Genomic DNA, 15,395 nt, shown 5'->3' on the forward strand with positions numbered 1-15,395 from the left:
AAATCTTCTAGGGACATCTCCATGAAGCTCTCCTGGAGGTACTCTGAAAGCCTTTGCAGAAGGTTTCTGGGGAGAGCAGCCTTATTCTGTCCTCCATGGTAGGACACTTTACCACGCCATGCTAGTAGCAAGTAATCTGGTATCATTGCATGACAAAGCCTGGCAATGTATGGTCCCGGTGTTTGCTGGCATTCAGGCAACATCCGTTCGTTATCTCTCTGTGTTATCCTCAGGAGAGTGATATCATTCATGGTAACCTGGTTGAAATAGGGGAATTTGATTAAGGGGACATTCAGAGGTGGCTGTTCCTACTGGGCTGCTTGCCTGTGGCTGAAAATAAATCCTCCCTGCAGTTAGCCACGCGGTAGGAGGGGGGGCCATTGGCGCTGAGCTGTTCGTGTTTGGCTAGCAGGGATCTGCCCTGATACCAGCCAGGCAGTGGGGGGAGGGGAAAAGTGATCATCCCAGAGAATTGGATGGGGGGAGGGGGTTAGTTTGGTTTCTGCTGCTGCACGTTAACAGGAAAACTGCAGCAGTAAATGGCCAACTCAACAGGATTTGCTTGGTATGGGAAAGGAGGGGGCTGCTGTTATGAAGGTTGCAGAAGCCAAAAGACTGTGGCTTATCATGGCCACCTGCAAGCCGAATTCTGTTTCCTGGCCCTGCATGTGTGATCTCTAACACCAAAGCCGCAAGCACTCAATATAACATGCAAAATGCGACCTTGTACCAAAATCACATGTGCTATGTAATGTGAATAGTGTTGTTCACCATGAAAGAGTATAGCCATTGTTCTGTAAATGTATCTTTTTAAATACTTCACTCCCTTTTTTTTCCTCCAGGAGCTGCAAATGTTTCAAGCCTCCCTCCTCCATCCCAGAGGCTATCTCAGATAAGGCGGCGAAAAAAACGCATGTGCGATGACATGTTCTCTGAGCTCATGCAGTTGTCCGGCACTGACAGAGCTATGTGGAGGGACACAATAGCAGACTACAGGACGGTGGCCGATGAATGTGAGGAGAGGTGGCGGTAGGAAGATCAGAGGAGGCATGAGGAAATGCTGGGGATACTGCGGGATCAAACGGACATGCTCCGGCGTCTGGTGGAGGTTCAGGAATGGCAGCAGGACCACAGACTGCCACTGCAGCCCCTGCTTAACCACCCTCCCTCCTCCCCAAGTTACATATCCAGACGCCCAAGAACGCGGGGTGGGAGGCTCCGGGTACCCAACCACTCCACCCCAGTGGACAGCCCAAGCAACAGAAGGCTGGCATTCAACAAGTTTTAAAGTGGCCTTTCCTTCCCTCCTACCCTCCTCCCACACCCCACCCGGGCTACCTTGTGAGTTATCTCCCTATTTTTATAATCAATTAATAAAGAATACATGTTTTTTAAATGATAGTGACTTTATTTCCTATGCAAGCAAGCTGTGATCGAAGGCGGGAGGGCGGGTGGCTTACAGGGAATTAGAGTCAACCAAGGGGGCGGGTTTTCATTAAGGAGAAACAAACAGAAGTGTCACACAGTACCCTGGCCAGTCATGAAACTGGTTTTCAAAGCTTCTCTGATGCGCACCGCTTCCTGCTGTACTCTTCTAACCGCCCTGGTGTCTGGCTGCGCGTATTCAGCGGCCAGGCAATTTGCATCAACCTCCCACCCCGCCATAAACGTCTCCCCATTACTCTCACAGAGATTGTGGAGCACATAACAAGCAACAATTACAATTGGAATATTGCTTGTGCTGAGATCTAACTGAGTCAGTAAACTGCGCCAGCGCGCTTTCAAATGTCCAAAAGCACATTCTACCACCATTCTGCACTTGCTCAGCCTATCCTTGATTATCTTACACATTGTAAGGAGAGTGATCACTTTAGATAAGCTATTACCAACAGGAGAGTGGGGTGGGGGGAGAGAAAACCTTTTGTAGTGGTAAACACCCATTTTTTCATGGTTTGTATGTATAAGAACATCTTCTGTATTTTCCACAGTATGCATCCGATGAAGTGAGCTGTAGCTCACGAAAGCTTATGCTCAAATAAATTGGTTAGTCTCTAAGGTGCCACAAGTACTCCTTTTCTTTTTGCGAATACAGACTAACACGGCTGTTACTCTGAAATCTGAGCTCCTGACTACTGTCCAGGGTGCCCGTGTACGGCTTCATGAGCCATGGCATTAAGGGGTAGGCTGGGTCCCCAAGGATAACTATAGGCATTTCAACATCCCCAACAGTTATTTTCTGGTCTGGGAAGTAAATCCCTTCCTGCAGCCATTTAAACAGACCAGAGTTCCTGAAGACGTGAGCGTCATGAACCTTTCCCGGCCATCCCACATTGATGTTGGTGAAATGTTCTTTGTGATCCACCAGTGCTTGCAGCACCATTGAAAAGTACCCCTTGTGGTTTATGTACTGGCTGCCCTGGTGGTCCAGTCCCAAGATAGGGATATGCGTTCCATCTATAGCCCCACCACAGTTGGGAATCCCATTGCAGCAGAGCCATCTAGTATGACCTGCATATTTCCCAGAGTCACTACCTTTGATAGCAGCAGCTCAGTGATTGCGTTGGCTACTTGCATCACAGCAACCCTCACAGCAGATTTGCCCACTCCAAATTGATTCCCGACTGACCGGTAGCTGTCTGGCGTTGCAAGCTTCCACAGGGCTATTGCCACTCGCTTGTGAACTGTGAGGGCTGCTCTCATCTTGGTATTCTTGTGCTTCAGGGCAGGGGAAAGCAAATCACAAAGTTCCATGAAAGTGGCCTTATGCATGCGAAAGTTTCGGAGCCACTGGGAATCATCCCAGATCTGCAACACTATGCGGTCCCATCACTCCGTGCTTGTTTCCTGGGCCCAGAATCAGCGTTCCACGGCATGAGCCTGCCCCATTAACACCATTATCTCCAAATTGCGGGGGAACGTGGTTTTAGAGAAAAGTGTGTTCATGTCCTCATCACTGTGCTGCCGTCACCTCCTTGCCTGGTTTTTCAGGTGCTGGTTCTGCATACGCTGCACGATAATGCGTGAGGAGTTTACAATGGTCATAACTGCTGTGGTGAGCTGAACGGGCTCCATGCTTGCTGTGCTATGGTGTCTGCTCCTGCTCGGGCAATCCAGGGAAAAGGGTGCAAAACGATTGTTTGCCATTGCTCTGGAGGAGGGAGGGGCAACTGACAACATGGCTTACAGGGTTGTCTTACAGGGAATTAAAATCAACAAAGGGGGTGGCTTTGCGAGAAACAGAATGGCCCCCTCAAGGATAGAACTCAAAATTGGGTTTAGCAGGCCGTTGATTTCACGGAGGGAGGGAGAAGAAAATGAATACAAAACAAATCTGGTCTATTTCTTGTTTTGAGCCACTTCATCTATCTTTATACATCTTGCTGGCAGCAGACTGTGCAGTACGACCGCTAGCCATTGTCATCACCTGGGTGCTCGGCAGAAGACGGTGCAGTATGACTGCTGGCCATCGTCTTCTGCTGGCTGCAGATTAAAAGACAGTGCACTGCCGGTAGGACTGAGTCGCCATGAGACGAAACTTAAAAGGGAAATGACCTGGCTGAGTCACTCCCATGTTTGCTCAGGCGCCCATAACCTCATCGAGGTTGGGTAAAAGAGCACCCTGGACTACGTCGACGACAGCTACCAGTCATACTGCACTGTCTGCTGCCAAAAGGCAATAAACTGTTGCTGTGTAGCAATGCAGTACCACGTCTGCCAGCACCCAGGAGACATATGGTGACGGTTAGCTGAGTGGGTTCCTTGCCGTGGTATGGTGTCTGCACAGGTAACTCAAGAAAAAAGACGCAAAACAATTGTCTGCCCTTGCTTTCACGGAGGGAGGGAGGGAAGGGGGGCCTGACAATATGTACCCAGAACCACCCGTGACAATGTTTTAGCCCCATTAGGCACTGGGATTTGTACCTAGAATTCAAATGGGTGGCGGAGACTGCAGGAACTGTGGGATAGCTACCCACAGTGCAACGCTCCAGAAGTCGACGGTTGCTTCGGTACTGTGGACACACTCCGCCGACTACATGCACTTAGAGCATTTGTGTGGGGACACACACAATCAACTGCATAAAAATGCTTTCTAAAAAAACCGACTTCTATAAATTCGACCTAATTTCATAGTGTAGACAAGGCCAAAGGGACATATTTAACCATCGTACATTTTTCAGTTTTTCTTGCCTTTTCTTTGCTGTAAACCAAGGTGTTGGGGTAGACGGTATCGTTCTGTTTTCTGAATCGTTCCTGTTCATTTAGTGATAATAGCACATAAAACAGCATGTACAGTGTCACAGTTCAGCACAGTCAAGCAAGCATAATTTCACCAAGCTCAAGATTATGGATGCCATGAGTGAAACAGGGGTGCCAGCAAGAGAATGTTAATCATAAAGGAGAATGCTTCTGTTCACCTGTCAGTAGTCCGGCAATCGGTAGTGTTGGGAGAGGGAAAAAGTAATGAGTTTAATCTGCGGGGGGGGGGGGGGGGGTAAAAGCAGCTGAGGCTGCTGCCCCTTGTCCCTATCCCGCTCCTTGCTGTAACTTGAGAGGCTACGAATAACTGCCGGCAGGTGGCGCCCGTAGCTCAGCAGCCTGGACTCCGGGCTATTTATATCCCATGATTACAGTGCAGGGGCTCTGCTTTTCCAGCGACTTCGAAGGGGGTGGGGGGGTAGAGAGGAAAACACCACCCCAGCCTCACTGTGTCCCTTCTGTCGCCATATTCTCCATGCAGATCTCCAGCAAGCAAGCACCCCGGCTCAGGGCAGCACGAAACTTCAACATCCCCTAAAAAATCCAGGCTTTAGTAAGGGGAGCACCTTCTAGGAGCTGCAGGGCAAGATGACTAACGTGTCCTATCACATCTCTAACCTCCTGGAGAAGATGACATCCACTGACAAAGATTTTAGGTAGGATCCCAGCTGCTGTTTGAGATTAGTTTGGGGGAGATCTCGTTAATCGCAACACACTAGTTAGGGGTAGCAAGGTGTGTATCTGCAAACCCATACAAGGGAGAGATCTTGTTGACTGCAGCTAGTTCAACCGTCCTAGAGTAGAGAGGGGTTGTTTTATTAATTGCAGCTATACAAAACCCGAAAAAAGAGGAGGTGTCAATTGCAAAATTCCTTAAGGGTCAGCTGCAATCAGTGCAATCTCCCCACCCCCCAAAGGGTGAGGAATCTGCTGCATGTTCTGGGATTGATTAGTAAACACATGAATGCCCAAACGAAGGGCTCCATGGTTGGTGGTGGGGAAACAAGCTAAGTTTTTTTTAGTTTATCTTACAAGTGGTTAGAGATTTTGCTCTTATTTTATAGAACTCTGTTTTTCCCTCTCCACCCCCCCCCCCCATGCCCGAATTGGGGCCTGGGGGGCACTGGACAGCAGCAGCTAGGGGAGAAAAAATCCTAATCAGCTGCTATTATCTGGGAAAATATCTGCTGTGTGTTCTGTGCTGTTCAAGAAAAATAAAAAGGCATATGAGGTCTTCTTTTAAAAGTAGTTGGATGGTGGTGGTCCCTCATCACTGGTTTATTTGTATGTGTTTGGAGGGGGGTGAACAAACCCACTTGGAGTTCAAATAAAGTAATAGTGTAGGTCAGTGAATCATCAGTCATAAGCCACAAAAGTGAAGGGGAAAGCTGATATGGAGTAACACATGTAGCTTTTATTGGCCTGAATAAATGATTAAGTAAAAGGGTAAGATATCCTAACCTGTTAAAGAGGAACTAAGGGTTACTATTATCAGGTAGTTAGGGGCCCAAAATACAGATTTTTTTTTTAATTTAAAAACAGAATTTATTATTTTTTAAAATATGCATCTACAACTTAAACATTGCAGGATTGTGCTAGAGAACCCTAAGTGAAGCTGACTAGAAGGAAACACGCAATTGTCTCTTTTAATTCTCCAAAAAGAGAGAAATGCCTAAACTGAACAAACAGTTTAATAATGAGATAAGCAAATTAAAACAACTTCTATTTTAATAACCTCAGGGCCAAAACTATGCCGTAAGTGACTTCTGTTGGCATCAGTGGGATTTGTTCTAGAGTATCAAAGAGCAGATCTTAAAATAGAATTTGATCCTAAAATATTATTAATAGCTTGTTCAGATTTTTAAAATGATTTTATTTTAATTAAAGGTCCTTTAAATTAGGTAGTAATTGTCCTGTGTATGTATCATCTTACCATCCATTCATGCAGTTGGATTTTGAAATACCTCTTTAAGGAGTACTTTAATTTTATTGGTCATGGTTTTGTCATGTTTTATGTGCAGCATTTTGCCTTTGAAAAGTGTTTTATGAAACTGCAGTAAAGTGTAGCACATGTACCCAAGGATATGGATACAGTATTACAGGTATTCGCTGTGCTCAGATCCTTTATTTTTAAACTATATTGGCATGTTGAGGAAATACTTTGTTTCCACTAAAATACTTCTCTAAATGGACCAAGATGCTCAGCTGCTTTTATTCTTTTGGGTATATATGTTTCTGGAAAGGCAAATAAACCTTGTTAGACTTTGGAGTCAGTGGTATTCAAGGTGCTCTATAAATAAATGTAATAGGTGTGTTTAAAAAATGTGCTGATTCACTATGAAAGATTTTTACTCTATTGCAATTCTGCCAACTGTACCCCTGCCCCCAGCCAGGATGGGTAATGTTTATGCCAGATAGGAAGGTTTGAGGTACTTTATAAGAGAGAGTTTTTTTATTTTTATTTATAGTAGTATAACTTCTAGAAGACATGTCTACGTTTTTTGATGATAAAATAGATTTTTTTTTCCCCAATGAAGCTGATGAGAGAGCAGCTTCATTAGCTCTTATTCCGTATCTTTACATATGTTGTCATGCTTTGTGCAGACTTCCAATTTAAAATGGAGCTAAATAGTCCTTGCTTAATCAAAAATAAAGTAAAATATTGTTTAAATTGTAGATCAGTAATTCCTTTAATTCTCTCATCTTCAATTTCTGGCTGGTGATCTAAGAGTCTCTTATCCCAGACGTAGTTATTTTGCTACTCAAGCACAGGCTTACACACCAAAGACATGGCAAAACTATTGTGGTAGCATTTTTAAATGCTGAACATGCTGATCGGAAGCTTGATTTTTAAAATGTAGCTTAAGCCACTTGTGAAATGAAAGGGAGTTATTTCAATTTAGTCCCTTTTGGATATTTATCCATGTTATAAAATTACACTCACTAATAGGGAGCTGCAATTCTAAGGATTTTCTGAACCTGGAGGCCAAATATTTGGTATCATTTGTGAAAAGATGTGCATCTGAAAGTCGTCCATCTAGCTGAACGTTAAATCTAAATAACTAGTGGCAGTAAGGAATAAAGTCATCACGAATGGCTGCTTCTCACATGTGGGATATGAGAAGGATCAGTATTGGGAACTGTGATGTAGATATTGATGATTTGGGGTACAGGTAGCCTGGAAAAATGTGTCTCTTGCACTAGTGCAGCTTCATTAGTGCGAGCAACAGTAGAAGCTGTAGCCTAGGTAGCCTGCCTTGTATCTCATAACCCGGGATGGTAAAAGAGCCTACATCCTGACTACAGTACAGCTTTCAATATTAGTAGCGTTGGTGGGGCTACGCTGGTGCAGAAAAACACATTTTTTCAGTATAGAAAAGGCCTCTAAGGAGGAAGTAAACAAGAGAAGAGGTTAAATTTTTTGATGATACAACCATTCAGATTTTTGAAGAATACAAGAAACTCCAGAAGGAAATAAACAAACTGAGTGACTAGACTGAACAATGGAAGTTTAAATATAGCCTAGATCAGTATTTCTCAGTGACTGGCCCATGCGGCGCCAGTCCCTGAGATCTCCCTGACACATTTTAGGAAGGCAGCAAGCTGGTCCCTGGTATCAAAAAGGTTGAGAAACACTAGCCTAGATAACTTTAAAGTGCACTTCTAGTCTGAGGACTATTTTCCACTGGATGCATCCAATGAAGTGAGCTGTAGCCCACGACAGCTTGTGCTCAAATAAATTGGTTAGTCTCTAAGGTGCCACAAGTCCTCCTTTTCTTTTTGCGGATACAGACTAACACGGCTGCTACGCTGAATGCTAGTCTGAGGAGTGATTATGTAAAAGTGTCACTTTCTTTCTCAAGAGATTTTCTCTCTGTGTAATCAGCATACTATCCGCTTGTTTGTGTGATTAAAATAAGTTTTTACTCCGTCAACTTTGCAAGAGAGTGAGCTAGCTTTTATTTTGTCTCCTGCATTATCAACAGAATTGTTAGCAAAAGTACAGTGGTCGGACCATCTTCTGCCCTCAGTTTTATAATTGTGCCTCAGTGTAACTGAAGGCAGAATCTGGCTGTCAGAAGTTTTATGACTAGTAATGATGAGTAAGCTAGAAAGAGCCTATCTGGATTTTCAGATCCCAGGCTGACTTTTGCAGGACTGGCAATTAGAAAACACATTTTGTTCTCATAACCCGAGACCATTCCATCTGGAAACATTGAGACAAAGTACACGTGGAATGCCACAATACCATTTTTATAGAGTCATGTTTCAGAGCAGATTTGAGGGGAGAGAATAACTTAAAATTCTCCTGTGTCTTGTCTCACTTTGTTCTGAACTAGCTGAATTCTTTGCCACCAATTCCTTCTGCCTGGGTTCCCCCACTTGTCCAAACGGGGGATGGAGGAACTACTTTCTTAACTAACTCACAGGAGGGTTGTGAGGATTAATTAGTTAGTGTTTAAGTGCTTTCCATATTCGTGCCATGTGAATACTAAATTTTATCCTCTGCACTGATCTCTGTGAAATGTATCTGTGTTTACATACCAGTCAACCTATTGTTGATATTCTTTGTTTCAGATTTATGGCCACCAATGACCTGATGATGGAACTGCAGAAAGATTCCATAAAGCTGGATGAAGACAGTGAGAAAAAAGTTGTGAAAATGCTTTTAAAATTGCTTGAGGACAAAAACGGGGAGGTGCAGAACTTGGCTGTCAAGTGGTAAGAGCCTCTGTATGGAGTAACACATGTACTAGCAATGAAACTGTCAAATAATCCAGAAAATTCTTTAGAATAGAGCCCTAGGTATACAGTGTCTTATAGCTTCTTTTCAGAGTAGCAGCCGTGTTAGTCTGTATTCGCAAAAAGAAAAGGAGTACTTGTGGCACCTTAGAGACTAACCAATTTATTTGAGCATAAGCTTTCATGAGCTACAACTCACTTCATCGGATGCATTCAGTGGAAAATACAGTGGGGAGATTTATATACATAGAGAACATGAAACAATGGGTGTTACCATACACACTGTAACAAAAAGAAAAGGAGTACTTGTGGCACCTTAGAGACTAACCAATTTATTTGAGCATAAGCTTTCGTGAGCTACAGCTCACTTCATCGGATGCATACTGTGGAAAGTGTAGAAGATCTTTTTATACACCCATTTTTTCATGCTTTGTGTGTATAAAAAGATCTTCTATACTTTCCACAGTATGCATCCGATGAAGTGAGCTGTAGCTCACGAAAGCTTATGCTCAAATAAATTGGTTAGTCTCTAAGGTGCCACAAGTACTCCTTTTCTTTTTGCGAATACAAACTAACACGGCTGTTACTCTGAACACTGTAACAAGAGTGTGATCATTGAAGGTGAGCCATTACCAGCAGGAGAGCGGGGTGGAGGTGGGGGGGGCGGGAAACGTTTTGTAGTGATAATCAAGGTGGGCCATTTCCAGCAGTTGACAAGAACGTCTGAGGAATAGTGAGGGGGGGGAGGAATAAACATGGGGAAATAGTTTTACTTTGTGTAATGACCCATCCACTCCCAGTCTTTATTCAAGCCTAAGTTAATTGTATCCAGTTTGCAAATTAATTCCAATTCAGCAGTCTCTTGTTGGAGTCTGTTTTTGAAGTTTTTTTTGTTGAAGAATTGCAACTTTTAGGTCTGTAATCAAGTGACCAAAGAGATTGAAATGTTCTCCGACTGGTTTATGAATGTTATAATTCTTGACGTCTGATTTCTGTCCATTTATTCTTTTACGTAGAGACTGTCCAGTTTGACCAATGTACATGGCAGAGGGGCATTGCTGGCACATGATGGCATATATCACATTGGTAGATGTGCAGGTGAACGAGCCTCTGATAGTGTGACTGATGTGATTAGGCCCTATGATGGTGTCCCCTGGACACATTTGGCAACGGGCTTTGTTGCAAGGATAGGTTCCTGGGTTAGTGGTTCTGTTGTGTGGTGTGTGGTTGCTGGTGAGTATTTGCTTCAGGTTGGGGGGCTGTCTGTAAGCAAGGACTGGCCTGTCTCCCAAGATCTGTGAGAGTGATGGGTCGTCCTTCAGGATAGGTTGTAGATTGAATCTTCCGTATGAATGCTTTCTGTCTGATACAAGGCAGCGACAGTCTCTAGTTATGGTGAGAGATGTGTGGAAAGGGGTGAATTGTAGGGATGAATGTATAATAGTTTTGTAGGAACAGTAGATGAAACTATCGAAAGGCTTATATTGTAGATTTTGCCATATCTAAACTTGCATCCTTAAAATTTTATTTCTTCAGAGAGGGGTCCAGATCAAAAAAAAAAAAAAAAAGTTTGCAAATGATACCAAGCTTGGAGGGGTTGCAAGTGCTTTGGAGGATAGGATTAAAATGACTTCCTAGGGTAGGAAGTACTGTACTGTACTCTAGAAAGGGATCTGGGGGGTCACAGTGGATCACAAGCTAAATATGAGTTAACAGTGTAACACTGTTGCAAAAAAAGAAAACGTTCTGGGATGTATTAGCATAGGGGTTCTCAAACTGGGGATCGGGACCCCTCAGGGGGTGGTGAGGTTATTACATGCGGGGGGGTCGCGATCTGTCAGCCTCTACCCCAAACTCCACTTTGCCTCCCGCATTTATAATGGTGTTAAATATATTTAAAAGTGTTTTTAATTTATAAGTGGGGGTCGCACTCAGAGGCTTGCTATGTGAAAGGGGTCACCAGTACAAAAGTTTGAGAACCACTGTATTAACAGGAGTGTTGTAAGCAAGACACAAGAAGTAATACTTCCGCTCTACTCTGAACTGATTAGGTCTCAGCTGGTGTATTGTGTCCAATTCTGGGTGACACATTTCAGGAAAGATGTAGACAAATTGGAGAAAGTCCATAGAATAGCAACAAAAATGATTAAAGGTCTAGAAAACATGACCTATGAAGGACAATTGAAAAAATTGGGTTTGTTTAGTCTGGGGAAGAGAAGACTGATGGGGAACATAACAATTTTCAAATACATAAAAGGTTGCTAACCTGGAGGAGGGAGAAAAATTGTTCTCGTTAATCTCTGAGGATAGGACAAGAAGCAGTGGTCTTAAACTGTAGCAAGGGCAGTTCAGTTTGGACATTAGGTTCCACCATTGGTCTTGTTCTTACAGGGTAGTTAAGCCCTGGAATAAATTGCTTAAGGAGGTTGTGGAATCTCTGTCACTGGAGATTTTAAAGAGCAGGTTAGACAAACACCTGTCAGGAATGGTCCAGATCAGTGATTCTCAACCAGGGGTACGTGGAGGTCTTCCAGGAAGTACATCAGCTCATTTAGATATTTGGCTAGGCCACATAAAAGCACTAGCAAAGTCAGTTCAAACTAAAATTTTATGCAGACAGTGACTTGTTTATACTTTTCTGTATACTATATCAGCAGGTCTCTCAGACTGTGAGCGAGTTCATTTTAATGGGGTCGCCAGTGTTAGACTCGCTGGTGCCCAGGGCAGAAAGCCAAAGCCTGAGCCCTGCCACGCGGGGCTGAAGCTGAAGCCCAAGTTTTTCAGTGAGGTGAAACTTGGGGTACGCAAGACAGATCAGACTCCTGAAAGGGGTACAGTAGTCTAGAAAGGTTGAGAGCCCCTGGTCTAGATCATACTTAGTCCTGCCTTGAGTACAGGGGACTGAACTAGAAGACCGCTCAAGGTCCCTTCCAGTCCTACGATTCTAGGATTCTGTGGTCAGTATCTTTAACAAGAGATTCCTTCGGATGCTGACAGTCTGGTTAGGCCCAACATCTGATCTGTGTGGCCTATACAGGGCACAGGACTGGGATTCAGGAGACCTCTCGTCTCTTCCTGGATAGTCCGTGAGCTTTTTGTTTGATCCAGGCAAATCATGTAATTTCTGTGTCTTGGTTTCCCTATATGTAAAATAGGAATAACCGGTACTTTGAGATTCATGGACAAAAAGTGCTTACATTAGTGTTTATATTACTTTTCAAACTTTTGTACTTCAGAAGAATCATTTGGCTTCTAAATAGCTATTTTTGCCTCTATCAGTGAATTAAAAAAAAAAAAAAAAAGTTCCTACCAAAAAACAGGTTACATGTGAGCTCGCAGTGTTAACTTTAACAAATGCTTTATTCTGTCAGCAGGTCCATGCCCCATTCTGTCATGGTTCTGATACACCAAAAAGGAAATACATGTAGGTTCATACAGATTCTGCACAATTAGCATCATAACAAGGAAAAATACAAGGTTTGCCAAATAGACAAGGATAAAACACTGTAGGTAAAGATACTTTTTGTTTTTAGGCTTTCAGGGGATTTTATCTGCTATGGACAGTCACAGATATTGTAACAAAATACATAACAGTGACACTTTCTAAGATAAACATTCTTAATAGTCAGATTGTTTACATGATGAATTCTTAATCGAAGGGTCCCATTCAGTTGCCTTTGAAATCAAAGGGAATGTTGCTTTTGCTTCAGTGGGAACCAGATCTGGCTCCACTTGTGTATCTGAATAAACTTTAGTAAGATTGGGATATGTTGATGGAGGCTACATTGGGTGCTGCGCAGGGTTTTGGACTCTCCGGAACAATTGGCACTCTTTCTTTATGAGCTAGATACACAGCTGGCTTTGATAAAAGTCCCAAGGAAACGATTTTACCATAATACAATGCAGGATACTAAGCCTAAAATTCCAGTCCCAGTTCATGTGAAGCATTACTATTCTTGAAAAATGAGTTTGTCTTACAAGTATTATCGACAGTAGCAAAAAGTGTGGCAAAGTAATCCTCTTTCTCTCACCATGTGCACGTAGTCATGTTTGTAGCCAATTGAGAGAATACTATTGCTGAGTGTTAAATCTCTGGGGGCTGGTCATCTATGTATTTTTACCTTGGAATAACATCTTGGCAGCGTTTCTTTAGAACCCTGTTGAGCAAGATGGCTGTACTGCACATCAACCTCCCCCTCCCCCGGCCAGCTGCTAAATTCTGATAAGTTTTGCACATGGAAAGCGCAAGATATGTTTTACTCAGATTGGATGCCTGACTTTCTAATAGAGGAAAGAGACCAAGTCTAGTCTCTGTATGGAAGATGGTGAGCACAAACAAGCACAGTGACGCCCTCTAACATTCTGCATCTGAACTGGAGTTCAAAATGGCAGCTGCTGTTCTTGCATCAGACTGGGAGGCTCCTTCACATTTAAAGATGCATACACAGAAAACAGTATGACCTCATCTTTCATATACTACAGATTTCTTAATTGATAAACAGGTTACACAAAGGGGCGTGTTATGGATTAAGTCCCCATACTATGCCCACAGGAAATACTAGAAAATAGTTGGAGAACCTGATAGTTTAGCTTGTATTCAGGCCAAACTCCCATTGAAGTCCTTCCCCAAATAAAGCCTGCAGAATCTGGCTCATGGTGTTTCTCTGTAAACAAGATGCTCAATTCTGTGAGTTACTTTCCCAGTGAGTCCTGTGGAAGGCGGAAGAATGGCCTTGCAATTAAGGCACAGGACTAGGGGGTTCTGTTACTGATACTGCTGCTGACTTGTGTGAGCTTGAGCAAATCACTTACGCTATAAGAAGTACAATGTATTATTACTATTAGAGTTGGGCTAAACATATTTTCTGTGAATGTTCATTTCAATAAAAAATTGAATTTTCTTTGTCTGTTTGCATTCCTTTCTGTTTGTATTTTCTGAATGTTCTCTAAACCAGATTTGTTAGTGGAATGTTTGTGGAAACAACTAATTGTCATGACATAGTATAAAATATTCATGGAAGATGAATAATTTTGAATTCAGAAACTTGAAATCTGATTTGAAGAGTTATATTCATCTGATTAGAGAACTGAGACGTTGCCATGTTACTTGTCTAATCAAAACTAACACAGCTCAAACTTTGAATATAAAATATTTGCAACTAACTGCTCGTAAACACCCTACTGGCAATTATTGCACATGTAATTTTGAATAGTGGATTCCTTAGAGACAATCTCATGTTGTTACTGACATAAGAGAGGAAAATGGATACTGGATTTGGTTAATCAACTCTTGTTCTTACACTGTACAGAGGCAGAGTTCTCAGTCCGCATAGCAGTGGGCAACAGGAGGTAAATTACACATGGAAATATTAGTGTTGTTTTTAGACTGGTCAGTTTTGGCACCTTTTAAAACATGACTATAGATTTCAGTGTTAAAAGAACTAACATGGCTGCCTTGTCATAATTCAGTCTATTAGCTATTAAACTGCACATTCAATTAAGAAAATCTTATTTGGTATAAATAACTTGCCCTCCCCCTCCATATTTCCAATAGACTAATTGATGTTCTCCACTATGGATCCGATAATGACTTTAATGGGTCTTTAGTGATTTAGTTGGTGTCGGTCCTGCTTTGAGCAGGGGGTTGGACTAGATGACCTCTCTCTCTTCCAATCCTAATCTTTTATGATTCCATTGACTTCAGTGGGCTTTGGATCAGACCCTATCTGATGTGCTAACTAGCTAGGAATACAAAGTATGATGAGTAGATTTCTGACAGACCATCTGACATCAGTTTTTGATTTTAAACATGTTTCAGTAATGATGGCAGTGTTTGCGACATTAGATCTGGTGCCCCCTTTATCTTAAAGAAATCTGAAGGACTACATCTGAAATCCAACACCAACCAGATCATCCTTCCTTTTGACATGAAGTGTGGTTTCTAGACAATAGTTTTCTTCACATTTGGTCTGTCTTCTTTTTTCCTTCTGTAGTTTGGGCCCTTTGGTCAGCAAAGTGAAAGAATATCAGGTAGAAACTATTGTGGACTCTCTGTGTACAAACATGTTATCAGACAAGGAACAACTGCGGGATATCTCCAGCATTGGTCTGAAAACGGTCATCTCAGAGCTGCCTCCAGCGTCTACCGGTAAAATTCTTCCCTGAAATATGGTAAAATCTACTACAGGCTTTAGGAAGCAGAGTTCAGAACCTGGAGTTTTATGGGATTCCCTCTCCCCCAGCCCAGTGCTGTTAGTAATGGTGGGCACAGGGATAGGGAATTACAACGTAGTGAATAAAGAGTTGAAGATGGTAATAAAATTGATTAAAGACAGGACTTGAAACAAAACCCTAGATCTGATCACCCGCAAAATGGGGGTGCTTGAAATATGAAC

The 15,395-nt window shown here is 42.7% G+C and overlaps 1 protein-coding gene across 6 annotated transcripts in view; it reads left to right on the plus strand.

Annotated features, from left to right (window-relative positions):
• The first annotated feature begins 4,572 nt into the window (after nucleotides 1-4,572).
• Nucleotides 4,573-15,395, plus strand: part of LOC102936206 (cullin-associated NEDD8-dissociated protein 1) — a 42,219-nt gene continuing 31,396 nt past the window's right edge. The window contains exons 1-3 of one of the 6 annotated variants that reach the window (XM_037905218.2): nucleotides 4,573-4,913; nucleotides 8,836-8,979; nucleotides 14,994-15,148. In XM_037905218.2, coding sequence (XP_037761146.1) covers nucleotides 4,846-4,913; nucleotides 8,836-8,979; nucleotides 14,994-15,148 — 367 coding nt within the window. In that variant the 5' untranslated portion in view covers nucleotides 4,573-4,845. The other 5 variants (XM_007059941.4, XM_037905219.2, XM_037905220.1 and 2 more) reach the window with 5 other exon arrangements.

This window comes from Chelonia mydas, chromosome 7 (genome assembly GCF_015237465.2).
Source record: "Chelonia mydas isolate rCheMyd1 chromosome 7, rCheMyd1.pri.v2, whole genome shotgun sequence".
NCBI lineage: Eukaryota > Metazoa > Chordata > Testudines > Cheloniidae > Chelonia > Chelonia mydas.